Raw genomic sequence first — 27,986 nt, 5'->3', positions numbered from 1 at the left:
TAAAACAAATATGTCATGATGAACATCTTTAAACTTGTCACTTCCTCTCTTTCCTAGTCACCTAATATCTCTTCCCTCCACCTACAACCTCCCATTTTTTCCAAATTCATATTTATATTCTGCATGTGCAAAGCTACAAACTCTGTTACCTCTTTGATCACAAATCCTTTTGAGTTATCTGCCTATTTATGATAAATTTGTAGAGTTGAATACACCTCTAAAATCTTTATCCATGTATTCTTATTCTTATATATAGTTTGATAACATTTACAGTGATTTCAAATTATTTGGGAGTGAAAATTGTGTGATTTTAAAAAGTAGAAATAGTGCAACTCCCCTCCTGAAATTAATTCTTCAAGAAGTCATTAATTTTAAAGCTGCCCTATATTTATAGTCCAGCTATGGGACAGTGACATTACTTTACTTGGCAAACAGAAGGCTGTCTTTTGGGTGGATAAGTGCTAATTTGAGCAAAATCTTTAGTCATGTCCTCTATATACGAGTGCCAAAGTCTGGCAGAACATTCAGGAAAATTTGGAGGTAGAACTAAGGGCATCAAACACTCAAAATACAAAATTTATTTCTAAATGTCTAAATATGATTTCTGAAACAAAGTGATAAAATATATTGGCTCACTTCTGCATGCCTCTAGTTCTGTTGAATAAATGATCCTTATTAGTACCGATAGACTAAAGCTCTGATTGATAAACTGAGCAATTCAAGTGGAAAGTTTTAACAAAACAACAATAAAAAATGAGCACATATAAGAATAAAATGAGATGAACTGGACCTGCTGAACGTGTTGGGGAAATGGACCTAATGAGTTCTCCATCAGTGAGCATGGAACAGGAGCCCATCGCCTTTTGTTGCGTTTGAGAACCTTCTCTTTCGCCTGTCTCTTCTTGCGAGCCTACGTTTGATGAGAGAGGAAGAAATACACTGTTGCTTATCACTTTATGAATTTTTTATGAACTGTGATTTTCACATATACATCAACATGGAGAAAACAAGTGAAGGGCACATATAGCAATGTCATGGGTAATCCCCAAACTGTTTTATTTTTTAGTAATGATACACATGCACTCATTCACATATAAACCCCCATATAAGTAAGACCTCATACATTCTACTCTCCAGTTCCACCAATTTCTTGATTTATTGGACATTGGACACACTTTATTGGACATTGGTGAAAGATGCCACCTTGAGAGCTATAGAGCCTTGGAAAATAGATACTCCATTAACAAATATTTAAGAATTCATTTCATCCCATCAGAAGCAGGACAGTCAAATTTCTTGAAACAGTAGCTGGAAGGCAAAGCATTTTTATGCCTATATGAAAACACAGGTCAGTATTTGCTCAAGTATATTTTATTTTGTGTAATGTGGAGATTCTTTACAAGAGGTATATAAAATAATGTTTTGTAAGCTTTGAGCATATTCTAATTTCAGTGAAGATGCTTTCTTGTAATCAAAAGGAATTTTGCTGGGAAATCCTCTTATAAAGTGAATCACCTATTCATAAATGATTTTATAAAACCAAATTCATTGTGCTGATTTTCTTACAGTGAGTTTTATGTGAATTTCAGTAACCATCTCCCCTTCCACTCCCTGGATCAATCACCACCACTCAGTGAAAGAAAATGAGCCTAGTGTCAAAAACACTCAAAACAATCCTGTGGCCTGGCCACACCGCCACTCTCTGAAGTGTGGGTACCCATAGAAATTTTGAATAAATTGAGAGAAAAGCTTAGACAATATCATCTAGACATGACTCAAACCCACAGTCATTTGGGAGACAGCCCCACAGGGTGGAGTGCCACATCTCCATCTTGCCCTCCAGATTGGCTGTGCTTACTGCCATACCCCAAAACGCTATCTGAAACCTTTGAAATTTTGAGTTTGCTACAGAGTTGCTCACATTTATACAATTTTGTAAATAGCTCTACAGTCCTTAAAACAATCCAGCATTTACATATGTAAATTATAAATGTTGTAGACAAATAGACAAGCAAGTGAGCATTCAAGAGCAGTGATTTTAGCCTGGAAGGAGGTATGTGAAATGAAGCTCCTAGGGAAGCAGATTAGCATGCCAAGCTTCTTAAGGCTTTGCCTGTTATACCTTATTTTCACTTGCTGCCAGTACAATTTCTATCTCTTTCTGTTCCTGCCTCTGACTGTCTGAGAGTAATATGGAAAAACTTTTCTTTTCGGAAGACAAAACGACACCGCGTGTTGTGTAAATTGAGCCATCTTCCACAATTCTGAAGTCGGGATCACTTGACAAAATGAGGTTTGCAGACTTGAGACATTCTTCCAGATTCACTGCAGGAAAGACATTTCACAATAATTTGTAAGGTGAAAAAGGAATAGAACTAGTTTTACAGGAATGACAGCTGTGAGTTAGTGCATGAGAAGCAGAAAGAGCTTAAACTTGGGATTTGTTAAATATCTGCTATTCTAAAACTTAGGAGCCATGAAAAATTTAAAAAGTAAATTAATGGAGTCATGTTTCCACTGCTTTTGCCATAAATTAGCCTATGAATAGATATGATATCTTTTCTAGTGTCGCTGGATTTATTCTCTTTCCACTTTAAGTCTTATTTATGGATTTATACATATCTATATAAATTGGTTGTTTTATATCATATGTAGTATAGGTGTATAAAGTTAACAGATTTTGAACTTATTTAACTTATTCGCAATTATCTTTTGATAGTTAAAACTGTCTTGCAACAAATAATAAAGCTGGTCTATTTCTACATAATATTTCTCAGTAATATTGCAAATATTCTTTTTATAGTATTTTTTGAGGTTTGGTAAACCCAATGCTTAATATAAATTGTCATTTTATCAAATTATTTCCTCTACATATTTGTATTTAATACATTTTGAATATTTAGTATGTATATTTACAGTATTTGTATCTTTTAAATATTTTTAAAAGATGTAAGGGGTTGAAAGGGAGGGAGACAAAACAATGTCTGTTTTGGAAAGTATAACACTTCTACATTCAAGGTGTATTTTTCTAAATGTAAAATGGAGGCCAGTGAAAAACGTTGATGAAAGAAATGTTACCATTGGACTCAGAAGAACAACCAACCTATAATTCAGAGATGGCTGGAATGGTAAGACCCATTGAAATGTTATTTGAATTACACACGTTATTCTGTGAAATCACATTCAATTTTTAGTAGGTGCTGTTCGTTTGTAATCAACCTCAAGTGCAATTTTTATCTGGGGGCATTTACATTTGACATTTCCATTTCATGTCTAACAAATTAAAGAAACTTGGCTTTGAGTTTTGGAAGCATATTCATTGATATGGATTAAAATATACTGTTGTTTATAATGCCTTGCTTCATCTGAACTAAGCCAAGATCATTTAGTCCTCTGATGTTTGCTCATTTTTCTAGCAAGAAAAGCATGTGACTAACTTTGGTACTTTGTTTCTAACTACTACCAAAAAGCAAAGCCATCTTTCATTGTATGTCCAATTTAAATGCCAGGTAGCTACTATATGATTTTTATCCCAAACTTTACAAGAATGGCCTAAAGCTAAATGTAGGAAATTACAACTATGAAATTCTTAATACAGTTTCTCACCTTTGCCTATAAGTGTTTCAGCCTGAAGATGAGAGGGAACTCGAAGAGAAATTTTCTTACAAGCATCACAAAATATTAATAGAACCTTAAAAGAAAGAAAAAAAATCAAGAATTACATTTGATCACAGATTTTCACATTGTAGTTTTGTCTTGATAAAATATTGTCAACTCCTGAAACAAATTAACCTTTCAATCCTTCCATTTTTTTTAATATTCATTTTTAAAAAGAAACAACAAAGAAAATAATTTTAGAGGTACCCCAGTCATTTAGAATCTTGGAACCTAAATCATATTGTGTTATTTCAAGAAAATGTGTTACAAATCACTGGCTTTATATAGAAGTTACTATTTCTTTTAAGTCAGATTTTCTTTTAAGTCCATTTATTAATGTCATTCTGATTCTCAGCATGAAGAAAGTGCTTAACTCTGGAATATGATAATCACATATTTGTACTAATTCTCAAATAATCATTTTCACAGCCTCAAACTATCTGAGGGTGTAGGTGATAAAGTCTAGGAAATATCCAAGGGTTCTTTTTAATCTTGTGATGAGCAATGCCTGGACATACTCAGTGCACTCAAATCACTCTTTACACTGAGTTGGCATTAACATACAAATCTAGATGATCTCAAATCACACAACCAATCTAAAAAAAATATAGAGAATGATCTTCAAAAGAGTAAAGCTTTTTAATTAAGTTCAATATACAAGTATTGCTAAGAAGTTCAAGGAAAGACAGATAGTCTCTGAAAAATAAAAACAAAGCTATCAGATCAAAAGTGTCTGTAAGTTCAAAAGATATTTTCCCTCTTTTTCTTGGTATTTTCTGTATATATGCTTTCTGTTTATCAAAATGACTACTTTTAATTACTTAAATATAAAATAGAGCATGATTTCCCAGGAAAAGATTGGTCAATTTTCTGATTAATTTTATTTTGATGAAATATTTCTCCAGTTATGGGATCCATTGTGTGGGAGAAGGAAAGAGAAAGGATTATCATCCCTGTAAGGGATGTGCACTTCTTTTCTACCTCAGCCCAATTCTGTAATTAGCATTCTAATTTCAAGTGGTCTTTATATATAATGCAGAAAGAGTATTTTGTAAAGAGTATTTGGTAATCAGAAATAATTAGAATCTCTCTATATATCTATATGTATATATACAACCACTTTATTCTCCTAAGGTACATCTATGCTCACAGCCTCATCTTTCTTTGCTGCAGAGCCAATGAAGATTTGCAATCATTAAGCATTATTCCAGCCTTCAGGTTAAGTCAATGCTGAAGTGATCTGGAGGAAATGGGAGTCAGACAGTCTTAGCATGGGTGAGGCTGATGGATGGCCAGGGCAAGAGACAAAAGCCAAAGAAATCTGAGTGAATCCCTGAGAGCTTTTACCACATTTTACCTAATCAATACTAACTCATAGATAACCAAGATGGTCTTTGAGTTCTTTTCCCCCGTCAGTTACAGATTGAGAACTTCACTATGAAACCTGCAATGTATATTATTAACATGGAGAAAGGATTTGTTCTCCATGCAGTAAAACGTAACATTCTGAAAATATAATAAGAAGCTAAAATCTTTTATTAATATTGAAAAGAGAGAGAAAAGGAAATTCACAGCTCAGAAGTGCCAAATAGAAAGATGGGACAACTGCCCTCTCCCTGCCCCCCACCAAAGAAAAATAACTATCTTAGCTCACAGTTACAAAGCAATTTAAAAATCTGAGTGGAAGCCCAGTTAATGGTAATTTTTTCAATGGCTGTCACATTTTTCTTTATTTTGAACTAAGAGCCCTGCCCTTCTCTTTGCTCGTCCTGGGTAAAATTAAGAAAGCCCGGATAATTCGCATCTTCACCCAGAATTCTTTTCCTCTTCTTGTGGCTCAGTGAAGCTAAACATATTCAATAACCAGATTATTTACTATTAGCAAAGGAAACCTCAGACCCTTCTGGGCTAAATGTCTGAGGAGTTAGCGCACTCTCCTCCTCCTTAGAAAAACATCACAGCAAGACCCAACAGGGAATTCCCTTGAAAACTTCGTGCATCATGGCAGTTGGCACTGGAAGAGGAAGCTACACGCCTCCCATCCTGAGTCTCAAGCCTCTCAACTCTTCCTTGGGTTTTTCTAAGAACTGTTTTCATTTTCCCAAGCTACCTTCTCCGCCTTCCACCCCACCACTACTCTCTTTCAAGCCCAATCTTGGGGGGGGAGGAAACGGGTAGCAACATGCTTGAATTCCTTAATCCTTTCATGGTTACTCACCAGGAGCAAGAAAAGGAGCTGCTTACAGAAGATACTCCCTGGGGCGGCAGAGGCCACAGCCATCAGAAGCAGTCCCAGTGGCCAGGGACGATGGCTGGATAACAGAGTGGCTGGGGATGCACGAGGCAGCGAAGCCGATGCCCACTGCTGGGGCTGCTTGGCACAGATGAGCTTGCTGGGAGGCGAGTCAGGAAGCAAAAGATAGAAGACAGGAGAAGGAACAGCAGGATTGCTTTCCTCCTATCCCCCCGGCGTCCTGCTCCTTCCAATTCTATCACCTCTTGTAAAGAGGTTTCCCTACAAGTGGGAAGGGTGGGGTACACAACACCCCAAAACCCAGTCGCTAGCTCCTCCTCACAGCCACTTTCAAAATTTCTCCTTCCACTTGACAAATAAGCAGAAGCAGGAGGGAACACCCTCGATCCTCAGCCCTCCTCCCTTTTCCCCCAGGTTGATGCTATGAAGTCCTCCCTGGTTATTACCCACTCCCACATAGTCCCCTCCTTCTTGCCCCCAGGTACAAGCATAAACTGTGCACAAACTCTGTGCAAGGAAGTGATGTTTGGAGTCATCACCCTCCCTCCCTGGTTGATTGGCAAATCAGGGGACATAAACATGTGAAATCACATCCATCTGGAGTTATCTCCTGATCTAAGCATTGAGGTGTAGTCTGTCACTTAGAGCATTGCAGTTCTGCCGGAGATCTGGCATTCCCGTCTAAAGCAGCAATTTCAGAGATGCGTGTCTGTCCACCACGGTTGGTTCTCTGGACATCAACAAGGAACTTTGCAGGGTGCAAAGACCTCATAAAAGCCAAATACTATTTAGTTCTGTGGTTGGTATTAACAAAGTAAGAGATAAAGAAATAGCTGGGATGTAATTTTCTAATTGCTTTCTTTCTGTTAGGCATAAAGTCTTTTTTTTTTTTCTTTTTGCGTAGTTTTATTGGAGGATAACTATCTGTGAAACCAAGTCTTTTCAAAATCACTGCACACATCACATGCAAGTTATCCTAGCCTAACAGTACAATAATTCCATCAAATTTAAGTGTTTTTAAAAACACTAATGACCCTGGCAATGGGGACTTTAGCATCATTGATTCTGTCCCAACTCGGTGAGCTAAATAGTGATCGATTGCACTGAAATGGAGTGATGGAAGTTAGGGGAGGAAGATAAATATTTTCAAATGCTAATTACTTAATTTTGGGCATAGATATGAACTAAAATTCATATTTACTGAGCCACTGCTAGGAATCAGGACTGAGGACAGCCATTTTAGTGAACCTTCCCAACAGCCCAATGGGGGCTCCCTTTATGAGACGATGAAACCCTGGGAGAGGAAGTAATCACCTTTCACCAATGGGCCTGCAGAAATTGAGAAGGCAGGAACTTGAACCCAGGTCTGTTTGCCACAAAAGTACTACTGGTTTTTCTCCCTTATGCCATTTCTAAGACACACAGAAACTAATATATATTGAAGAGCAGAAAATGATGGTCAAGTAGGCGAGAATTCAGGTTTGCTAAACAAATAGCCAGGTTGAGACTAATGTGTTCAGAAGCAGTTATAACCTACAACCCTTAACAACATCCAGTCATTCTAGAATCCTGTAGTCTTTCTGGCCTCTTTTGTGAGAGCCATTGAGATAAAATGGCTATTGAGCTAATACTTTAGAAGTTTTATACATGAAATTACTCTGAAAAGGTCTTATTTTCCCTGCTCTTGCAATTACATTTCTGCCTCATGCTCAACTAAAAAGTAAAGGTACATTCCAATGCCCAGTTTGCTGAGAAAGGAGGGACGAAAGATTTTCCTTCAATTTGCTCATTTGACAGTAGGAACAATTCCTTCCTGTAGGTAGAAGTGGAAATAATAGTGTAACTGCTTCTTTAGACTCAGAGACCAGGAAGATTTGGGAAATAAAGAACCTTGAAACAAGAACTAAAAGGTATCTTGCAGCATTTGATTACCTAGTACCTACCCACCAATAGAACTCTCTTCCATATTTGGTGTCTGGATTGGCATTTGGTTTATTAATCAGAAAATGAAACCACTTTAATGTCATATCTTTAAATTTGATATTTTGGAAGGAAAAAAATGGTAACACAGAAATAAGAGTTAACTATCTAAGAGTGTATTTGTAGATCCAAGTGTAATTCTGTGTATATTTAAGCATAATTAAGTACATATCCAATTATATATGCGCATTCCTGTAGATTAAAGACACAAAAGACTTAAATTCACAAACCTTGTGAAGTGGAGGTACATTTTCAGCTAATGAAATCAGCATTCCCTCTTTCTATAATATGGTATTTTCCATTGAAATGGAAAAGAATGCATGAGCAAAAATTAAAGTGATGATACTAGAAAAGAGAGGATGGATTGCCTGTTGAAGAAATGCCATGCATTGTTAAGTTAAAGTGAATCCAGAATACTCTCCCTATTTCTAAAAAATTGGCTTTCTTGAGCCTACTTCTTTTAGCCTGCCTGCTATACACTTTCCTCTCCCATTATGTCTCATTCTCACTAGAAAAACTCATACAAAAGCTAACCCCAAAACTTTGGTCTGAAAGTGTGTCACGTGAATAATATTTCTCCTGCATTTGTTACTTGTACACAAAGGTTTCTTCCAAGACCTAAGGATTGTACAAGAAAAGTACAATTGATTATTATGATAAAATTGACTCTACCTAAAAATTAAGTTAAATGAAAACAAGATAAATTTCTTCCAATTGCCTCCCATCAGATTATTTGGTAAGAAATCTACTTTTTTATCTGTATGTTTGTTTGTTACAATTTGTTTGTTTTAATCTGTGTCTAAATTAATAGGTATGAATTCTGGAGCTAGACTGCCTGAGCTCAAATCCTGGCATTCCTACTTATTATCTATACAATCTTAGATAAGTTGCTGAACCTCTCTGAGCCTCAGTTTCTTCAACTGTAAAATGGGGATAATGATAGCTGCTGTTTCATGTTATTACAAGTATTAAATGTGTTATGACATGTAAAGAGCTTAGAGAGAGTCTGGCTCATGGTAAGCATTGATGTTGTACACCTTGTAATTGCCCACATGGGCAATAAAAAGTTAAAGAGACTGAATTTCAAATGAAACAAACATAGAATTATTGAAAAGCAAGTTTTCTTTTGCAGAAGCCACCCAAAGACATATAGACAGATTTATTCAATGAAAAAAATATTTAAGGGACCATACACTGGGCTCTGACCTCAGCTTAGGAGAGGAGAACCATGTAGGTTTTAGGGAGGAAAAAAGAAGACAAATATATTATGTTTAAACAAAAGCACACTTTGTGGAGGAGAATATACAGTTCATGTTCTAATTCAAAAGAGATGGTAAAAAAGTACTTCAGCAAATATTATACCTCTTAGCAATTTAGAGAGAAATTAAGAATAGGCAATGATTAAATTCTTACTATAGAGACTCCTGTAGAAGAAAAGAGTTTATTTTGTTTATGCTAGTATTGCATAATCTGTTTTCCATCACAGATATAGTCATACAGAGAAAGATTGAAGTTTAAAGACCCCATCACTTTGAATTTCTTTAATTTCTAGCTTAAGGCATATAGAGAAAACGTGTTCCTATGAATTTCAAAGAATGGGAATCATGGAAATACAGTGAGAAATTTTGTAACAGATGTTTATCATGGTTAACTTGCAAAAATGACTGGTTATGAATAAATTCAAGGCCTCAGAAAAGCCACTCACCAATAAAGCTGTTCTGTCAGATGGTCCTATTTTTTTCTAAAATACTCCAGTCTAGTAGGAATGCTGTCCACACTGATGAAGCCATAGCAAGGCACTTTGTGTGCAATACACATGAATGAAGATTGTGAATCTACAGCAGTAACAGCACTTCATGTGAAATTAATATGAGAAGATAAAAATGCATGAACAAAGGAAAAATAAGTCTTAGCTATAAAAGACGACATCTTGGGTACCATGCGCTCAATTATGCTGTAGTGAAAACTCCTTCAGTTCCATTGGACTCAAAGTCTTTTATCTTGGTGAAAGAATTATTAAAAATATTAAGCAACTCGTGTGCACTTATTTTTTACTAACGATGATTTCTTAAGACTTTGCACAGAATACTGGATAATTTTGACATCAAATGACTACTCCCCATAATTATCAAAACTGTTGATCTGTAAAAAGAAATCTCAGCATGCATCTTTGTATATTTTAGAACTCCTTCTATTCAGTGTGCAAACACCTAACTCAAGCTGGTTTAAGCAAGACAAAAGAAGAACCTGTTGAGGATAAAGGGATACGTTGCCACATGTAATGGGAAAATCCAGGGATAAACTAGATCCAGGCATAGCCAGGGCCAGTTGCTTAAAAAAATGTAACCAAGATATTATCCCTTTATCTCTTAGCTCTGCCTCTCTTTGTGTTGGTCTGATTACCATTCAAATTTCTCAGGCAAGGCAAAGATGGCTGCCCGGAGTGCCAAGATTGCATTCTGTTTAAGCAAGTCATAGTTGGAAAAGCATGTCTTGTTCCCACTATTTTGAGCAAAAGAGGATATTATCGGCCTGGATTGAGTCATTTGTGCTTTGATTGGCTAAACCAGAATTTGTAGGTAAAGCTAAAGTCAAGGGGCGGGCCAGAATCACATGGTCATAGAGTGGCAGAGAGTGGTAGCAAATTCCTTCAAACAATTGCATCATAATTGATTTAACCACTTTCTAATATTGGGCATTTAAGCTGTTACCAATTTTTCATTACTATAAAGACTATATTTATATAGAAACCTTTTTCTAGATTTAGGATTATTTCTTGAGCTAGAATCCCACAAGCAAAAGTTCTAGGTCAGAATATATGGACTTTCAATGGCTCTTGGAATATATAGCCAACTTGCATCATAAAAGCAGAATACCAATGTACCTTCTTTCTGACAATGAATGCAACAGTGAGTATCCTGGCTAGGAATGAGTATTATCATTTCATTAAAAAAATACTGCTATTTTGATAAGAAATTATTATAATCTGAATTATTTGTCTAGTGATAATGTTGAGCACTTTCCCATGATTGTGAAGCCATTGAATTTCCTCTTATGACATATATGCTCTTGTAATATATTGGCACGTATTTGGAACCTTGAGAAAATTAGCATATTTAGAAAAAAACAAATAATAACTAAAACTCCCTCTTCAATGGGGCTTCTTTTTGAGATAAGAAAATTGAGACATACTTTACTTTCTTGTCTTCTATTTCTTCGTGATTGAATCAGGTGATAGGGCAAAAGGATGTTTGCCTTATAAGTTCATTGAAATCCTAATCTTTCCTGAGAAATTAATGGTATTTTCTGAAGCATGACAACCACAAAAACTCACCTATGTGTTTATAAATTCATTTGTTGGCTAGGTTGAAATATAAGTGTTGTCATTTACTTACCAGATGCAGTGCATACTCCAAGGCACCACTTCTACTGAAATGGCTCAATTTTTTTTGCTCTTGAACTAAAACAAAGTGCATTCTTCCAAGGTTCCTGCAGCTTGTTTCAGATGTAACAAAAATAAATGAGTCTATTGATCTGTGTCTGTATAGTATTTCATGAGATACTCCTAAGAATTTGATCTTACCCAAGATTAAAGAAATCAACTGCAATCTTAATGCTCCTGCTGACTCTTCGCACGTCTTACCGTAAAGATAGGGGTTAGATTGTCGGTCTTTTCAATGGCTGCTAATAAGCCATTGCTATTTCTTATGTACTAGAAGGTAATTAAAGACATGTGAATGAGAAATGGAAACTGCTCTTCATGATCAAATAAAACACTTTTTCCTGTGTGGACAGAGAAACACTTTGCAGATTGTATTGTCTTTCGGTAAAAATTTCCCTTCTTTTATATGAAATTGAACTGGAGTGTTTCTGAGAGTTTTTGCCTGTACCCCGTAGATGTGTGTGGGTACCTGCACACTTGTGTTCCTTCTAAGACAGATCAGGGGTCTCAGGGAGAATGGAAAGGCTGAGCTTTGCCTCAGCTTGCTCTAGTCTGTGTACTGACTATTCCAAGTGGAAAGCACAGTATGCCCTGGTCATGTTATTTTAAACTGAATAATTTGAATTCTAGGGAATGCATCGTTGTACGTCTGTCTTATAGATTGCTCTGGTGGGGTTAGGAGGGTAGATATTGGATTGTTCTCAACCCTGTATTAGGAGATAAGTTTTCCTAATGAGAAAGGGCATTACAAATGCACAACATGAACAACTGAAGACAGGGTATTGGGCTAGGATAGGAAGTAGAAAGGATCAATGAACAGCTTCTTGTGACTCTTTTTTTCTTTCTTCTGCTTGGACTTAAGAGGAATTTTCATGCTTTGAATTCCTTTAATTTTCCCTATGTTGTAAAAAAATTATACACACACACATATACAAACATACATGTTCGTGTGTATGTGTGTTTGTGTGTGTGTGTGTGTGTGTGTGTGTGTATTTTGAGCCCAAAGCTAAGAAGAGAAACACCCAGGAAAACCAGGTCACAGAAATGAAGCAGGCTGTAACTTATGCATGAGGAGCCTGACAAACGCCCTGTTTACCTAACATGCTAGAAAATGTAGACATATGAATATAGTATGAAGGAATAGTTGAGCTGTATTATTTTTAAAAAGTGGAATATAAAGCATTTCAGTACTCTAGTCTTTTCCTTATGAAATAATTGTATATGCCTCAATGTACTAAAACGATTAAAACCACAACACTCAGGATTTTTTATTCTGTGGCTTAAAATTAGAGACAATAGTGATAGTGTACAAAATACTGGAAAATTCCCAAGATTATAAGTTTTGAAAGAATATGCTTGACTAAAATAGTAAAAATAAGTAAAATAAAAGATTGGAGCAAGAAAAAGAAGATATGAGAAAACAAAGAAGAGATAAGGATGGCTGAAGAATGATTCAATTCAAATGAAAGTGAAAAGTGACTTGACCCCAATAAGCTCAGGATGTGATGAGGGCACAAGAAGTGAGAGTTGACCAACTCAGAGCTGAAGGGGCGGGGAGATCTTTCCAGAAACACAGCATTTGAAGTGAGTCTTGAAAGATGTGCTGTCAAATAAGAGGAAAGAGAGGAAAGTATTTGAAGTTGATAGAGCAACAAACACAATGGCACAAAGGAGAGAGATAGAGAGGGAGGGAGATTTAGAAAATGATCAAGGCAGCCCTTCTCGCTAGAACAGAGAGGTAAACAATAAAACTGGTATGTTTATTTCCAAGCCAATTAAGAAAATACCATAAATCAACCTGAAATAATCCCACAGCAGTGTGCACCTTAACCATGACCTAACCCACCTGGTAATGTCTAAACTATCTTAAAATTACCCTTAACTCAAAGGTCTGTAAACTCTGTGGAATCAATTTCCCAGGTGTTTGATCCTAAAGACCCAGACCTCTAAGGTTATTAGTTATTCAGGTTTATTATTATTTTTTTTTCTTCCTCAAATTTTATTTTTTAGAATATGTATCTTCTTTAAAGTGTTAAGATAACATATTAGAGTTGATAGTACCTTTTTATAAATATCTCCTTTAATCTTCCAATTTCCAAATGAGGAAGAGAACAGATTTGCCCAAGATTACACGATTATTCTTGGACAGAGCCCAGATTCAGGTTTTTGCCTGCAAGTCCATGTATCCACCTTATTGGTTTGAGTGGATAAATTAAAGAAAATATCAAATTAATGCTATAAAATAAGTGGTTTTTTTTGCATGATAGTAATTTCTAGAATTAGATGTTAGGTGCTATAGAGTCTCATCATATTATTCGGATTTTTAAATTCTGCAAACTTCTTAGTAAACTTCAGTTAAAAGGAGTAGCAAATACTGGAAAAATCTTTTAATTTATCAGTTGTATCATGTATCAAATAGACAAACATAAAATGGAAAGAAATTCTCTCTTATACCTCTATATTTCAATTTTCATTGATAAAATGTATAGTACTTTTTTAACTTTCAGATATAGTATATAATGTGCAAAATAATCATGGGATGGAAAAACAAAGGAGAGATAGTAACACATGAATCTTTTTAAACTGAATGTTATTAAGAAAATACTTTTACACCGTACATTTGTGTTAACTGTGTAGATTGAGTGATTAACATTAAACAAAAGAAACTATACATTTTAAAGTATACTCCCTTTATGAAATAGCCTCATTTAGCACTGGCCTCAAATTATCATTCCCTTATAGGTGTGTCTGCAATCAATTGGTTACAGACAGTTCCCCTGCAGAGAAATGATTCAGGGAAAATGAGTCTAGAAAATGCTAAGTTTAAGAGTTCCTAGATTCCATTCTCAGAGTTTGGATTCAGATTGCAATAGGCCCAATATTTTTCCATGCCTTTAAAAAGTGCTAGTTTAGAAGAAATCCACTACTTGTTTATTAAGAATTATCTATTATGCATCTAGCATACTGCTGGAGAATGCAAGAGAAGCAAATAAATAAATAGGGGAGAACAATGATGCCATAAAGTAGCTTACTATGTTATTAAAATGTATATTTATAACAAGTTAGAGAATAGAAGAAGAAATATATAATCGTATATTAAATTTTTTGGTATAGAATTTAGGCATTTCAGGCATTCACTGGCAGAAGCAGAAAACCAGACAATCTGCATGTACTATTGAGTCAAATGCTAGATAACCTGTGTCACAATCATAGCAGACGTCAAAGGCCCCGAATTCAGACAAACTGAAAGTTCTTTAATGAGAGACAAAATCAATGGTGTCCCACTGAGCCTAAGTGAAACTGAAGTTCAGAAAGGGATTAGTCTCTTCTGTAAATGGAGACTTGAAAAGTAAGTAGGGATTAGGTGAGCAGAGGGAGGATGGAGGACACCTGGAATGGGAGAGAAATGGGAATACACGTGAACATGGGATTGAACAAAATCACTTAGAGGGTTGAGTCCATGCAGGACCAACTATATTTACCCTTATTTAACATGCCCCTTCTATGTGTCTGACGTTTTTCTAGGCTTTTGGGATATAGACAGGGCCTCTACTCACAATGTAATAAATGAGACAGATGAGGGAAAAAAATAACACAATGAGATGAAGTCGCAGCTATGGACAAATTGCTGTGAGAGTGCAGGAAAGAGAAAAATTAATCCAGCATGGGGGATAAGGAAAGCGATGTTACTAGAGTTGGTTTGTCACAATGGAAGAGGGGGCATTTTAGTGATTCTTGAGAGATGACTAGAAGGTAACTGAGTGAAGGGGTCTGGAGGAAGGACGTGTTCAGAGAAGTATATAATCGAAGTCCAAAAGGATGAAAGAGCAAAGCTAATTTAAGGAATGAGCAGAAACACCCAAGATGGAGGCAGAACTTGAAACTCTATCATGTAAAGAATGTTTAAAGAAACAGAATTTTTATCCTCCAGAAAAGAAGATTCGATGGGACTTAATAGCTGTTTTCAAATGTTTACCACATGAAGGAAAGCTTGCACTTGAGTTTTGGTTGCCTGTGTTTTATGTTTTAAAATGGTTTTAGATTTGTAGAAAAATCACAAAGATAGTACGGAGAATTCCCATTCACCTCACACCCAGTTTGCACTATTATTACTATCTTATGTTAGTATGGCACATTTGTTATAATTAATGAACCAAGATTCATACATTAATATTAACAAAAGTACATAGTTATTCAGTTTTCATTAGTTTTTACCTAATGCCCTGTTTCTCTTCCAGGTCTCATAGGATGCCACATTGCATTTAGTTATCGTGTCTTTTCAGGCTCCTCTTGGCTGTGACAGTTTCTCAGACTTGCTTTGTTTCAGATATCCTTGACAGTTTTATTGATCAGGAATTTTACAGAAGTTCCTTCTATAGGGTTTGTCTGAGGTTCTTCTCATGGTTAGGCTGTATAAAGTGCCATTTCCTCACATCATATCAAGGGTATGTGTATCAACATGAGTTATCTTACACTTGTTTGGAAACATGCTAAGAAGTAAAAACTATCCAAAGGGAGGAAATTAAAGAGAAAGGCTAAAATACATTGTTAAGAAGAACTAAGGATCAGAGAGAATGAAGTTTACTTGTCTAAGTTCACACGGCTAGTAAGTAGCCATGCCAAGACTCAAACCCAATTCTTCTGATTTTAAATTTAGTGGGGTTTTTTTTTCCTACTTCATCAGTTTATAATGAAGATTCAATGAACTAATGCAGTAAATCCCCTCCCCCTTCGCAGTGGCATGCGGAAGCGGCTCATCCTGCTTCCCTAGAGCCTGTTGTACACACCTCTTCCCAAATCTGCACTCAGAGACATCATGTTGGTAGGTTGAAATTAGCTATGGTGGGAATATTTGCACCACAGAAACCATCAAACGCTCTAAATCAGAGCTTTTCAAAATTATTTTTATGTTTTTCTGGAGAGTCAGTTGCTGCTAAACATTTACCAGCACAGAACTAGTTATTCTGTTCTGTTTTGTTTTGTTTGCTGTGTTTTTAGACCTGAAAGATCTCATTATATCTCAAATTGCAAGTTAAAAAAAGGAAAAAACACTTCAGTATATTTTACTTCCTTGTGGAAAAGTTCAAATGAATTAAACATGTTGAGCCTAAGTAAAAAATCTGATCACACAGGATTTGGAGATCTAAATGAAAATATACCCATGGGTAAAATAAGGGAAGAGTATGATGAAGAAAGAAAGTAAAGAACAAGAATCCCACCAGTCATTATAAGAAAATGTGTTGTTTTGTTCTGGCTGCTGCTGCTGCTATCTATTTATTAATTTTTGTTTGTTCTATTTATTTGTTTGTGTGCTGAAAGTGGAAAGCAGCAAGTAGCAATTTACCTCCTGAATATAGGTTACAAAGAGAACTTACTGTGTGAAATGTGTATTTCTAGAACCCCCTGCTGATTTGAGAAGTACAAATGTGCATAGCAAATACTGTAGATTAGAATACTGCATATAATATTAAATTATGAAAGTATATTAGGCATTACACCCCCCTCCCCTGTCCTCCACCCCCACTGCCCTGACTTTGTAGTTGTAATGTGATCCCTGGCTAAAAGACACCTATCTAACAAGAGGCAGCCTTGAAGGGCTTCTCACTGGGCAGAGTCACTGGAAAAGACTGGTCATCACAGTGGAACTCCCTTCCCACTCCCAGTTAGTGATATCTCCCCAAGGAAGATCAGAACGAGGCATTCTGGCAGGAAAGACTTGAAGGAAATGTGCTTGATTATCTGGCATTCTAAACCCAGTCTCCAAGGATGTCAATTAAGAATCCCAAATTAATCTGAATAGAATGTGGTGATTCAGAATTGATGAAGAAAGTAGTATCTGATTATAAAGAAAGAAATAATCCCCAAAGGATAACATAATTTGAAAAGGATTCTTAAGTGTTCAGCGTAATTAAACATACATACATATTTTAACACTATTTAGTTGGTTTTTATATGTTGTGTGCATGTGTCAATATATGTATAATTGTAAAGAACAGCAAATTGGTTGTTGAATGCTCTGAAAGGATTTAATGGATAGTTAAACACACACACACACACACACAAATACATACACATACACATGCAGGGAAACAGTAGGAGATTTAAAAAGGAACCTTTTTTTTAAAAAAAAAACAAAACAAAAAAAAAAAAATAGGCAGAACTAAGATGAGCTTGAGGGGATTTTGTCATTAAGCAAAAAACAGACCGGTCTATCTTGTTTGTATTTTTATTGGTTGCCCTACATCATTGTTTCCCAAACTTGGCTCCTTATCAGAATCACCCAGGGGTGCTTGTTAAAAAGCACAGATTCCCTTAGACTACCTCAGACTTACTGAATCAGATTCTTGAGGGAGTGGCCTAGGAATCTATATTTTTACAAGTGCCCCAGGAAATTTTGTTGAGTAGCCAAGGTGAGAATCACTGCCTTGATCAGTGGTTCTCAGCCTGGGCCACACACTTCAATTATTTGGGGCGTTTTACAAAAACTACCGATGTCTAGGCCCCACCCCAGACAAATTAAATCAGAATCTCTGGGATTGCAGCTCAAACACATGCATTTTTAAGAAGGCTTCCAGGTGATTTTAATGTGCTGTCAAGATGGAGAACCACTGGCCTGTCTAAATTTGGACACTACTCTAAAACAGGAACCAATGAAATCATAATAAGAAAATGCCTCATGTCAAATCTGTGGCTATCTACAGAACTTTAGAAGAAAAAGTAGCCTGTTCGATGATTTCTGGATGTTTTGATAACCACAAATGGGGTGAATCTATTCCATCTTCTTGTCACTTCATTTATTCATTTTTGAGTAGTAGAGAAGAGGAAGGAAGGGAGGAAGTAACGTGGTGAAGAATTCTCAAGTATATTTTGAGAATTTAAAAATCTCTGACAACATCTCACTCATTCTAACAATTTAGAGTTGAAAACAGGCTATGAATACAAATATATACTTGATATTTGGTGATTTTCTTTTACGTTCCATACCTAATTGTTTAGAGAAAATATCCTCTTTAATTTTAATAATTAAATAAACTGGTAAATAAAAGGGCATGGATAGGGTTAATATTGTTTGAGGAAACCTTATCTTTTTTATCTCGTGTTTTATTTATTGTGAATACCATTCATGCAATAAAATATTGAATTAATGTAATTCCTGAATATAACTTGCAAAGCTGACATATTTACCTGGGATTCTCTTCTTTGACAGAGGAGAAACACCAAACTCTGTACTTAGTAAATTAAGAAGATTGAGTTTGCCTTCATATACTCTAAAATTTCTCATGTCTTTTTCTAATTCACAGGCTTTATGAAACAAGATGTAACATTTTTGTTTGAGTTTTCGTTTTTATGATGCATTGCCAAGTTATAGATGAGGGTATACATTTTTGTACATTCATTTTATTTAATATAATGCTGTCTGTATTTCTGAGTTATGTTGAAGTCATTCATTCAACTCTCAATCCAATGCAAAAAGTTATTTGCATCCTCTGAGTTTTCTTGCTATACTAATACAGTTACATGTAGCCTCTATTTAATTCCAAGGGTCTGCTTAGACATTACGTGCTCAGGCAAACTTTTGTTCCATCTCTTACCCCACCCAAATTAGAGTTACATGCTCTTCTCATAAGTCCTCATCAGTCTGATTAGTTATGTTCTGTTGACTTATAGTTTTCCCTCCTGGACCTTTAACTCCTTATGTTCAGAGACTGTATATCCCCAATGCCTGGAATTATGCCACACACATGGAAGGAACCAAATAAATGTTTGCTGATTGAAAATAACAAGTTTACATGTTAAGAAATTAATTTGTCCACACTGGATCAACACCCTGGTAGTCAATCTTTTCTTGACTTGGCAACTTCCTGTCCCCCTGTCTAGAATGTCCCCTCCCCAGCTAGCACATGGCTCATGCTCATCCAATATGAATCCGCCCACTTAAACCTTGTCTCCTCAGAGAAGTTCTCCCGGCCCCCCAATTTAAAGTAATTACCATTTTCTCCATTATTCTCCCTGCTGGTCCTTTGGTATCTCCATAGCAGTTATTACAACCTAATATTGTATTTTATTTACTTTTGTATATTTGTTTCTATATCCTCCATTAGACTATGCCACCCTCTATTAGGGCAGAGCCACGTCAGTTTTTCATCATTGTATCCCTGGAACCCAGCATACTATCCAGCACACACACTTTGTCCCTTTTGCTGCTGTGGTTTTACTCGGGGGAAAAGATGAACACATTATTTCTCTCCTCCTACTTTTAGAGAAGATTAACAGGATTTTTGCGTCTTCAGTTTGGGATTCCTTGCCCAAGAATCTGTTATGATTTTATTCAGCAGAAAAAATAGAGACGAAAAGACAGAAAAGAAGAGGAGGAGGAGGAGGAAGAAAAAGAAGGAGGAAAAGTAAAAGAAGAAATTGCCAAGCTGTTGGAATAATGCTACTACCTAGCATTATGGTTAAAGTCCAACAAACCCAAGTTTAAATGGTGGTGCTGCCTCTTATGCCTATGTTTCTTTACGTTAAATGACTTCCCCGCAAATCAGTTACTTCATCTGTGAAATTTGCTTTCAACTAGATTAAATCTGAAAATACATTTTTCTTCAGAGTAGGTACATGAATAATATTGGTGAATTTGAAAATATTTGAAATTATTATTGAGTTCATACAAGGTAGACCGTTTGTTAGGATCAATACTCTTATTTATTTTTCCTCAAAATGATTTTATTTTATTTTAATTTTTATGTATTTCTGCTTGTACTTGTCTAGGATTATCTGGGAGTTGAAAATTTTGCCAATGTATATCTAAGTGAGGGTCTCTGTATTTATTTTACCTGCAAGAAAAGCAGCTCCTTCAATCTTTATCTATTGTAACTTTTGTGTCTTTCTTTGTATTCTTTTCCCTTTTGAAATTTAATTTTTTATATCAAAGTAGTTTGCAAATATCAAATATGCTAATAAAAATATATAGGAGTGTGGTCTCAAATACAATTCTCTTCTTAGAAGTAGCTATACTCAATTATTGTAACTATTTCTTCTACTATTTGATTCCATATTACTAAATAATATGCTTAAACAGGAATTATTGTCCAAATTTAGACAAATATTTATTGACTTTCTACTATAAAAAATGTCTATCTCTCTTACAACCTACACCACTCCCCCACATCCATTCTCTACTTCCTACCAAACTTCCTTCCCATACTTTGGCTAAATCAATGTTCAGTCTCTGTGTTATTGTAACTGTTAAGGAGATAAGACATATCAAGTGATTGCTTGCTCAGTTCCATTTTTATCTATAGGCATATTTCCTGAATATTTCCATCCTTCAGCCCCAAGCTGGATTCATGGAACTCTAGGCCCTTGGCATAGCTGATGTCCTGAAACATCTCTTTATCATGGAAATTTCCTTTGTCCCTTTTGACTCTTCTGCACCATCTTTTTCCTGTAATCTCTGCCATCCCAGGAGCAATGAGCATACCTAGTGCCCAGATCTTGGTTTCTAAATACCACTCTCCAATAAAAGAAACAAGAAATCTTGGAAACTGATTGATTTCAAGGCTGGGCTTGGAAAAATACAAGATGAGACTAGAGCATCTTATGGTGTCAGAAAATAAGAAAGTGTTCAAAAAAGAAAAAGGAAAGGTGGCGTGCCAAGAGGACACAGGAGCCAACCTGAAAGAGCTCCCAATAGTCAAAGTTAGAACAACTTGAGTAACAAAATAATTACATGGTTTAATATGTAACTATATTACATACTAACCCAAAGAATAGGATAAACATTATATAATATGTTAAATACGTTTTATGTATTAAACTATATTATATTTCATTTTTATGGTACATTTTATACAGGATATAATTATATATTTATAGTATATTTCATAATATACTATGATAAACTAAATGTAATAAGCTATAACCCAAAGAATAAAATAAAAATTCATGTGTCCATGCTGATATAAGTGACCAGATAAATAAATGGGGGGAAAGAGATAATTCTTCTTTACAGATGAACTCCAATTAATAAACGTAGAAGGACTGAGGGAAATAGAAAATCACCTTTAGAATACCACAATAGTAACTGCAACAGGGAAAGACCCACAGATGGATGCTAAGACACATGGGTGAAAGTTTAAGAAGAAACAGCATATTTGCATGGTTTTAAAGTATCTCCCCCAAAATATTAATTACAAATAGAAAAAGGGTTACTTGAAAGTGAAGAATCCTGGCAGAAAACACCTTAGTCATGTGATCAGGGTTAACAGCACCGATAATAGATGTCAGCATCAGGGAGCCTTAGATTTGATGTTCTGAGAAGGGAATCTCACCTCGCTGGCATCCTTCCCCAAAACGCAATCACCCCACTCTAATCATGAGAAAATAAGAGACAAACCCAAATTGAGGGACATCCTACAAAATAATTCTCCAAACTTCTTCAAAATGTCAAAGCAATGAAAGACAAAAAAAGACTAAGGAACTGTTATCAATTGGAGGAACCTGAGGTGACAGGACAACTAAACACAGCATGAGATCTTGGATTGGATTCCGGAATAGAAGAATGGACATTAGCGGGAAAATTGGCAAAATTCAAAAAAATACCATAATTTAGTTTAGTTTTTTTTCAGGAATGGTATTTTAAGGGGAAGGTCAGTGCAGGGTGTATGAGAACTCTGTAAGTCTAAAATTATATCATAATAAAGACTTCAAAATTTTTTTAAATCCAAGAAATATAGACACAATTGACTAGCATTTTTGAATTGTTACCACACAAGCGAAATAGGCAAAGAATTTTGATGTAGTGAGCAACTATTCATAGATGATCCTAAGTGTAAGCACAATTCACAGCAAAGGCCCTCTGAAGTAAAGCCAAAAGATTCCGGTGGGTTTTTTTTCCTTTTCATTTGTAAGAGAGTGAACATTTTAATAAAAATTATTTGGCTTCTTTTTCTTTTATTGAGGGTATTAAATGTTGAACTCTAGTTTTAACTTAATGACTTGCTGGAATCTCATTAATAAATATAGTTGAACAATATCCTTAGGATGTTTATTTGTTTGATGTAATTATTTCAATAAAATATCCTCTGAGTTTGTTGTGAGAATTTTATTAATACGATGCTTCCCAATATAAAAGCTAGAAGTCACTCCAAACCTGTATGTGGCTGGGATCGGAAAGGGAAGTAGCAGGAGGCCAGGAGCCTACGTGAGGTCTGTCAAGAACCAAGCAGATCTAGGGGAGAGACAAGAGAAGGGTGAATTGGACAAATCTAAAGTGAGACCTAGGATTTGCCTGATGGACCACATTTTTCTTTTCCCAAACACTTTGAGCTCTCTAAGAATAAGAAATCATTTTTATGTGTCTTTGCATTTTTATTGCCTCCCACTTCATTAAAAGGCCTCCAAAAAGGTCCTTGAAATGATTCATTTTGATTTGAAATAATTTAACTAGAAATACTTGGCATGACAGGAGGAAAGCATAGAACTATCTAAAGCTGTTGAGGAAGGGACTAACGTGAAATTAGCAGTTGAAAAGCCTGAGTTTATAGAAGTTCTTGCAGTTGTTCAGCCTGACGATGAGGGATCTGAAGTAAAGCAGCAGCGAGGGGAGAAGAGAGGAGAATAGGAGGAAAAGGACACAAGGACGACATCTGCATAACTTTGGTTTATGTCCTGAGAGGATAGTGGCATTTACCAAGAGAGCGTGCAGGGCCGTGAGCTGATTTGGGTGTATAAGATGGGACAGTTAGTTCTTCCAGGTTATATAATAAGTAGGAAATCAAAACTTGCATCTGGAACTTCGTAGGGAAGGCTGAAGTGGAAATAGACATGGGGATCATTTGCATACAGAGTTGAAATCCTTACAGACATTAGCATGAATGAGGGCAATCGGAGGGAGTGTACAGAATGAGAGAAAGAGGAAATCCAACCAGCAACAGAGAGAGAAAAAGAGTTCAAGAGTTTGACAGGCAAGTCATAAAAATGGGAGTCTGAGGAATTTCCAGATTGGAACAAGGGAGTGTTGTGGAGAAGTCAAGCAGGGGAAAGCTTCGGGAGGACCAGAGGTCACTGTAGTCGTCGGGGCCCCTGGCTGCCAAAAGAGAAACAGACACCAACTGACATAAATAGTAAAGGCGTTTAGTGACATTACGTGAGTTACTTCACAGGATCAAGAGGAAAACAGCTGTTACTTATACAGTCATTTTATCCCAGGCCCTGATTTAAGCACTTTACATACGTTAACTCATTTGATTCTCACGACCGCCCTCTACGGTAAGTACTATTATTATCCATCGTAATAGAGGTTAAACTGAGAAATTGAGGGGCTAAATGGCTTGCCAAAATATTACACGGATCAGCAAAGATTTAAATCCAGGCAGTGAGTTCCAGGGCTCTTTTAAGGGAGGCTCTTCCCCACTGCCTTGAACATCTGGGTTGTAACAATAGTGTTTCTCAATCTGATGAAGCAAGGGAAGGAGGCAGAATGCACTGGGCTCCAGAGTAAATGTTGAATCCTTACACTTGGATAATGGCACAAAGTATGTTCTGAGTTACCGGGGAAGGAGGGGAGGATGGAGGGAGATGCCAAAGTATATGGATAGAAGCAAGGAGAAGAGGGTAGCTTTGAGGTAGTATAGGCCTTGATTTCAATTCTCTCTCAGAATAAGTAAGTACGTCACATCCAAAAGTGAGAAAAGGACAGAAGCCAGTGGCAGTAGACCTCTGCAATAACTGCTGTGTGAAAAACAATAGTCACTCTAGCTAAAGCTGGAGACCATGAACAGGCATAAACTCTAATCTCTCTTTTTTTGGTTATTAAATCTAGTTCTGCTCAACAGTCTTACTGGGGTGAAGAGAGTAAATTCAGGTTTGAGTTTTATCAGTCAGGTCTAGCAGAAACCCAAGGGTCAAAAAGTAAGAGAGTAGATGAAGTGATGTGCCTGAATTGGACAATTATCATTACCATTATCATAATCACCACCACAATCATAATAGCTATTATTTATTGACCGGTTTCTATGTATCAGACACTGTTAAATACTTTACATGCGGGAGGCGGGGCAAGATGGCAGACTGGTGAGCTGTATGTTTTAGTTACTCCTCCAGGAAAGTAGGTAAAAAGCCAGGAACTGCGTGGACTGGACACCACAGAGCAATCTGTCTTTGGGCATACTTCATACAACACTCATGAAAACGTGGAACTGCTGAGATCAGCGAAATCTGTAAGTTTTTGCGGCCAGGGGACCCGCGCCCCTCCCTGCCAGGCTCAGTCCCGGGGGAGGAGGGGCTGTCAGCTCCGGGAAGGAGAAGGGAGAATTGCAGTGGCTGCTCTCATCGGAAACTCATTCTACTGATTCAAACTCCAACCATAGATAGACTGAGGCCAGACACCAGAGACTCTGAGAGCAGCCAGCCCAGCAGAGAGGAGACGGGCATAGAAGGAAAACAACACGAGAAGCTCCAAAGTAAAAGCAGAGGATTTTTGGAGTTCTGGTGAACACAGAAAGGGGAAGGGCGGAGATCAGGCCTTGAGGCGCATATGCAAATCCCGAAGCAAGGCTGATCTCTCTGCCCAGGGCACCTTTCCTTAATGGCCCTGGTTGCTTTGTCTATTAGCATTTCAATAACCCATTAGATCTCTGAGGAGGGCCTTTTTTTTTTTTTTTTTTTTAAATCCTTTTTGCTTTTTCTAAAACAATTACTCTAAGAAGCTCAATACAGAAAGCTTCAAAGAATTGAAATTTGGGCACGTCAAGTCAAGAGCAGAAATAAGAGAGCTCTGAGACAAAAGGCAATAATCCAGTGGCTGAGAAAATTCACTAAACAACACAACTTCCCAAGAAAAGGGGGGTGTCCGCTCACAGCCACCATCCTGGTGGACAGGAAACACTCCTGCCCATCGCCAGCCCCATAGCCCAGAGCTGCCCCAGACAACCGAGTGTGACGGAAGTGCTTCAAATAACAGGCACACACCACAAAACTGGGCGTGGACATTAGCCTTCCCTGCAACCTCAGCTGAATGTCCCAGAGCTGGGAAGGGGGAGCAGTGTGAATTAACAGAGCCCCATTCAGCCATCATTTGAGCAGACTGGGAGCCTCCCAACACAGCCCAGCAGCCCAGAACTGCCCTGGGGGGACGGCACTCACCTGTGACATAGCACAGTCATCCCTCAACAGAGGACCCGGGGTGCACAGCCTGGAAGAGGGGCCCACTTGCAAGTCTCAGGAGCCATACGCCAATACCAAAGACTTGTGGGTCAGTGGCAGAGACAAACTGTGGCAGGACTGAACTGAAGGATTAGACTATTGCAGTAGCTTTAAAACTCTAGGATCATCAGGGAGATTTGATTGTTAGGGCCACCCCCCCTCCCCGACTGCCCAGAAACACGCCCCACATACAGGGCAGGCAACACCAACTACACACGCAAGCTTGGGACACCAATTGGGCCCCACAAGACTCACTCCCCCACTCACCAAAAAGGCTAAGCAGGGGAGATCTGGCTTGTGGAGAACAGGTGGCTCGTGGACGCCACCTGCTGGTTAGTTAGAGAAAGTGTACTCCACGAAGCTGTAGATCTGATAAATTAGAGATAAGGACTTCAACTGGTCTACAAACCCTAAAAGAACCCTATCAAGGACAGCAAATGCCACGAGGCCAAAAACAACAGAAAATTATAAAACATATGAAAAAACCAGACGATATGGATAACCCAAGCCCAAGCACCCAAATCAAAAGACCAGAAGAGACACACCTAGAGCAGCTACTCAAAGAACTAAAGATGAACAATGAGACCCTAGTACGGGATATGAAGGAAATCAAGAAGACCCTAGAAGAGCATAAAGAAGACATTGCAAGACTAAATAAAAAAATGGATGATCTTATGGAAATTAAAGAAACTGTTGACCAAATTAAAAAGATTCTGGACACTCATAGTACAAGACTAGAGGAAGTTGAACAACGAATCAGTGACCTGGAAGATGACAGAATGGAAAATGAAAGCATAAAAGAAAGAATGGGGAAAAAAATTGAAAAACTCGAAATGGACCTCAGGGATATGATAGATAATATGAAGCGTCCGAATATAAGACTCATTGGTGTCCCAGAAGGGGAAGAAAAGGGTAAAGGTCTAGGAAGAGTATTCAAAGAAATTGTTGGGGAAAACTTCCCAAATCTTCTAAACAACATAAATACACAAATCATAAATGCTCAGCGAACTCCAAATAGAATAAATCCAAAAAAAACCCACTCCGAGACATATACTGATCACACTGTCAAACATAGAAGAGAAGGAGCAAGTTCTGAAAGCAGCAAGAGAAAAGCAATTCACCACATACAAAGGAAACAGCATAAGACTAAGTAGTGACTACTCAGCAGCCACCATGGAGGCGAGAAGGCAATGGCACGATATATTTAAAATTCTGAGAGAGAGGAATTTCCAGCCAAGAATACTTTATCCAGCAAAGCTCTCCTTCAAATTTGAGGGAGAGCTTAAATTTTTCACAGACAAAGAAATGCTGAGAGAATTTGCTAACAAGAGACCTGCCCTACTGGAGATACTAAAGGGAGCCCTACAGACAGAGAAACAAAGACAGGACAGAGAGACTTGGAGAAAGGTTCAGTACTAAAGAGATTCGGTATGGGTACAATAAAGGATATTAATAGAGAGAGGGAAAAATATGGCAAACATAATCCAAAGGATAAGATGGCCGATTCAAGAAATGCCTTCACGGTTTTAACGTTGAATGTAAATGGATTAAACTCCCCAATTAAAAGATATAGATTCGCAGAATGGATCAAAAAAAATGAACCATCAATATGTTGCATACAAGAGACTCATCTTAGACACAGGGACACAAAGAAATTGAAAGTGAAAGGATGGAAAAAAATATTTCATGCAAGCTACAGCCAAAAGAAAGCAGGTGTAGCAATATTAATCTCAGATAAAATAGACTTCAAATGCAAGGATGTTTTGAGAGACAAAGAAGGCCACTACATACTAATAAAAGGGGCAATTCAGCAAGAAGAAATAACAATCGTAAATGTCTATGCACCCAATCAAGGTGCCACAAAATACATGAGAGAAACATTGGCAAAACTAAAGGAAGCAATTGATGTTTCCACAATAATTGTGGGAGACTTCAACACATCACTCTCTCCTATAGATAGATCAACCAGACAGAAGACCAATAAGGAAATTGAAAACCTAATCAATCTGATAAATGAATTAGATTTAACAGACATCTACAGGACATTACATCCCAAATCACCAGGATACACATACTTTTCTAGTGCTCACGGAACTTTCTCCAGAATAGATCATATGCTGGGACATAAAACAAGCCTCAATAAATTTAAAAAGATTGAAATTATTCAAAGCACATTCTCTGACCACAATGGAATACAATTAGAAGTCAATAACCATCAGAGACTTAGAAAATTCACAAATACCTGGAGGTTAAACAACACACTCCTAAACAATCAGTGGGTTAAAGAAGAAATAGCAAGAGAAATTGCTAAATATATAGAGACGAATGAAAATGAGAACACAACATACCAAAACCTATGGGATGCAGCAAAAGCAGTGCTAAGGGGGAAATTTATAGCACTAAACGCATATATTAAAAAGGAAGAAAGAGCCAAAATCAAAGAACTAATGG

The 27,986-nt window shown here is 36.9% G+C and overlaps 1 protein-coding gene across 2 annotated transcripts in view; it reads right to left on the bottom strand.

Annotated features, from left to right (window-relative positions):
- The window catches only part of DSC1 (desmocollin 1), a 30,156-nt gene extending 24,218 nt beyond the window's left edge, over positions 1-5,938 (bottom strand). For both annotated transcript variants that reach the window (XM_037806167.1, XM_037806168.1), the window contains exons 1-4: positions 5,876-5,938; positions 3,607-3,691; positions 2,123-2,325; positions 791-910 (exon numbers count right to left, since the gene is read on the bottom strand). In XM_037806167.1, the coding sequence (XP_037662095.1) occupies positions 791-910; positions 2,123-2,325; positions 3,607-3,691; positions 5,876-5,938 (471 nt within the window). The remainder of the gene's footprint in view (positions 1-790; positions 911-2,122; positions 2,326-3,606; positions 3,692-5,875) is intronic.
- Positions 5,939-27,986: the final 22,048 nt, after the last annotated feature.

Source organism: Choloepus didactylus, chromosome 16 (assembly GCF_015220235.1).
Source record: "Choloepus didactylus isolate mChoDid1 chromosome 16, mChoDid1.pri, whole genome shotgun sequence".
In the NCBI taxonomy this organism is placed as follows: Eukaryota; Metazoa; Chordata; class Mammalia; order Pilosa; family Megalonychidae; genus Choloepus; species Choloepus didactylus.
This window is presented reverse-complemented; position numbering and strand designations above follow the sequence as displayed.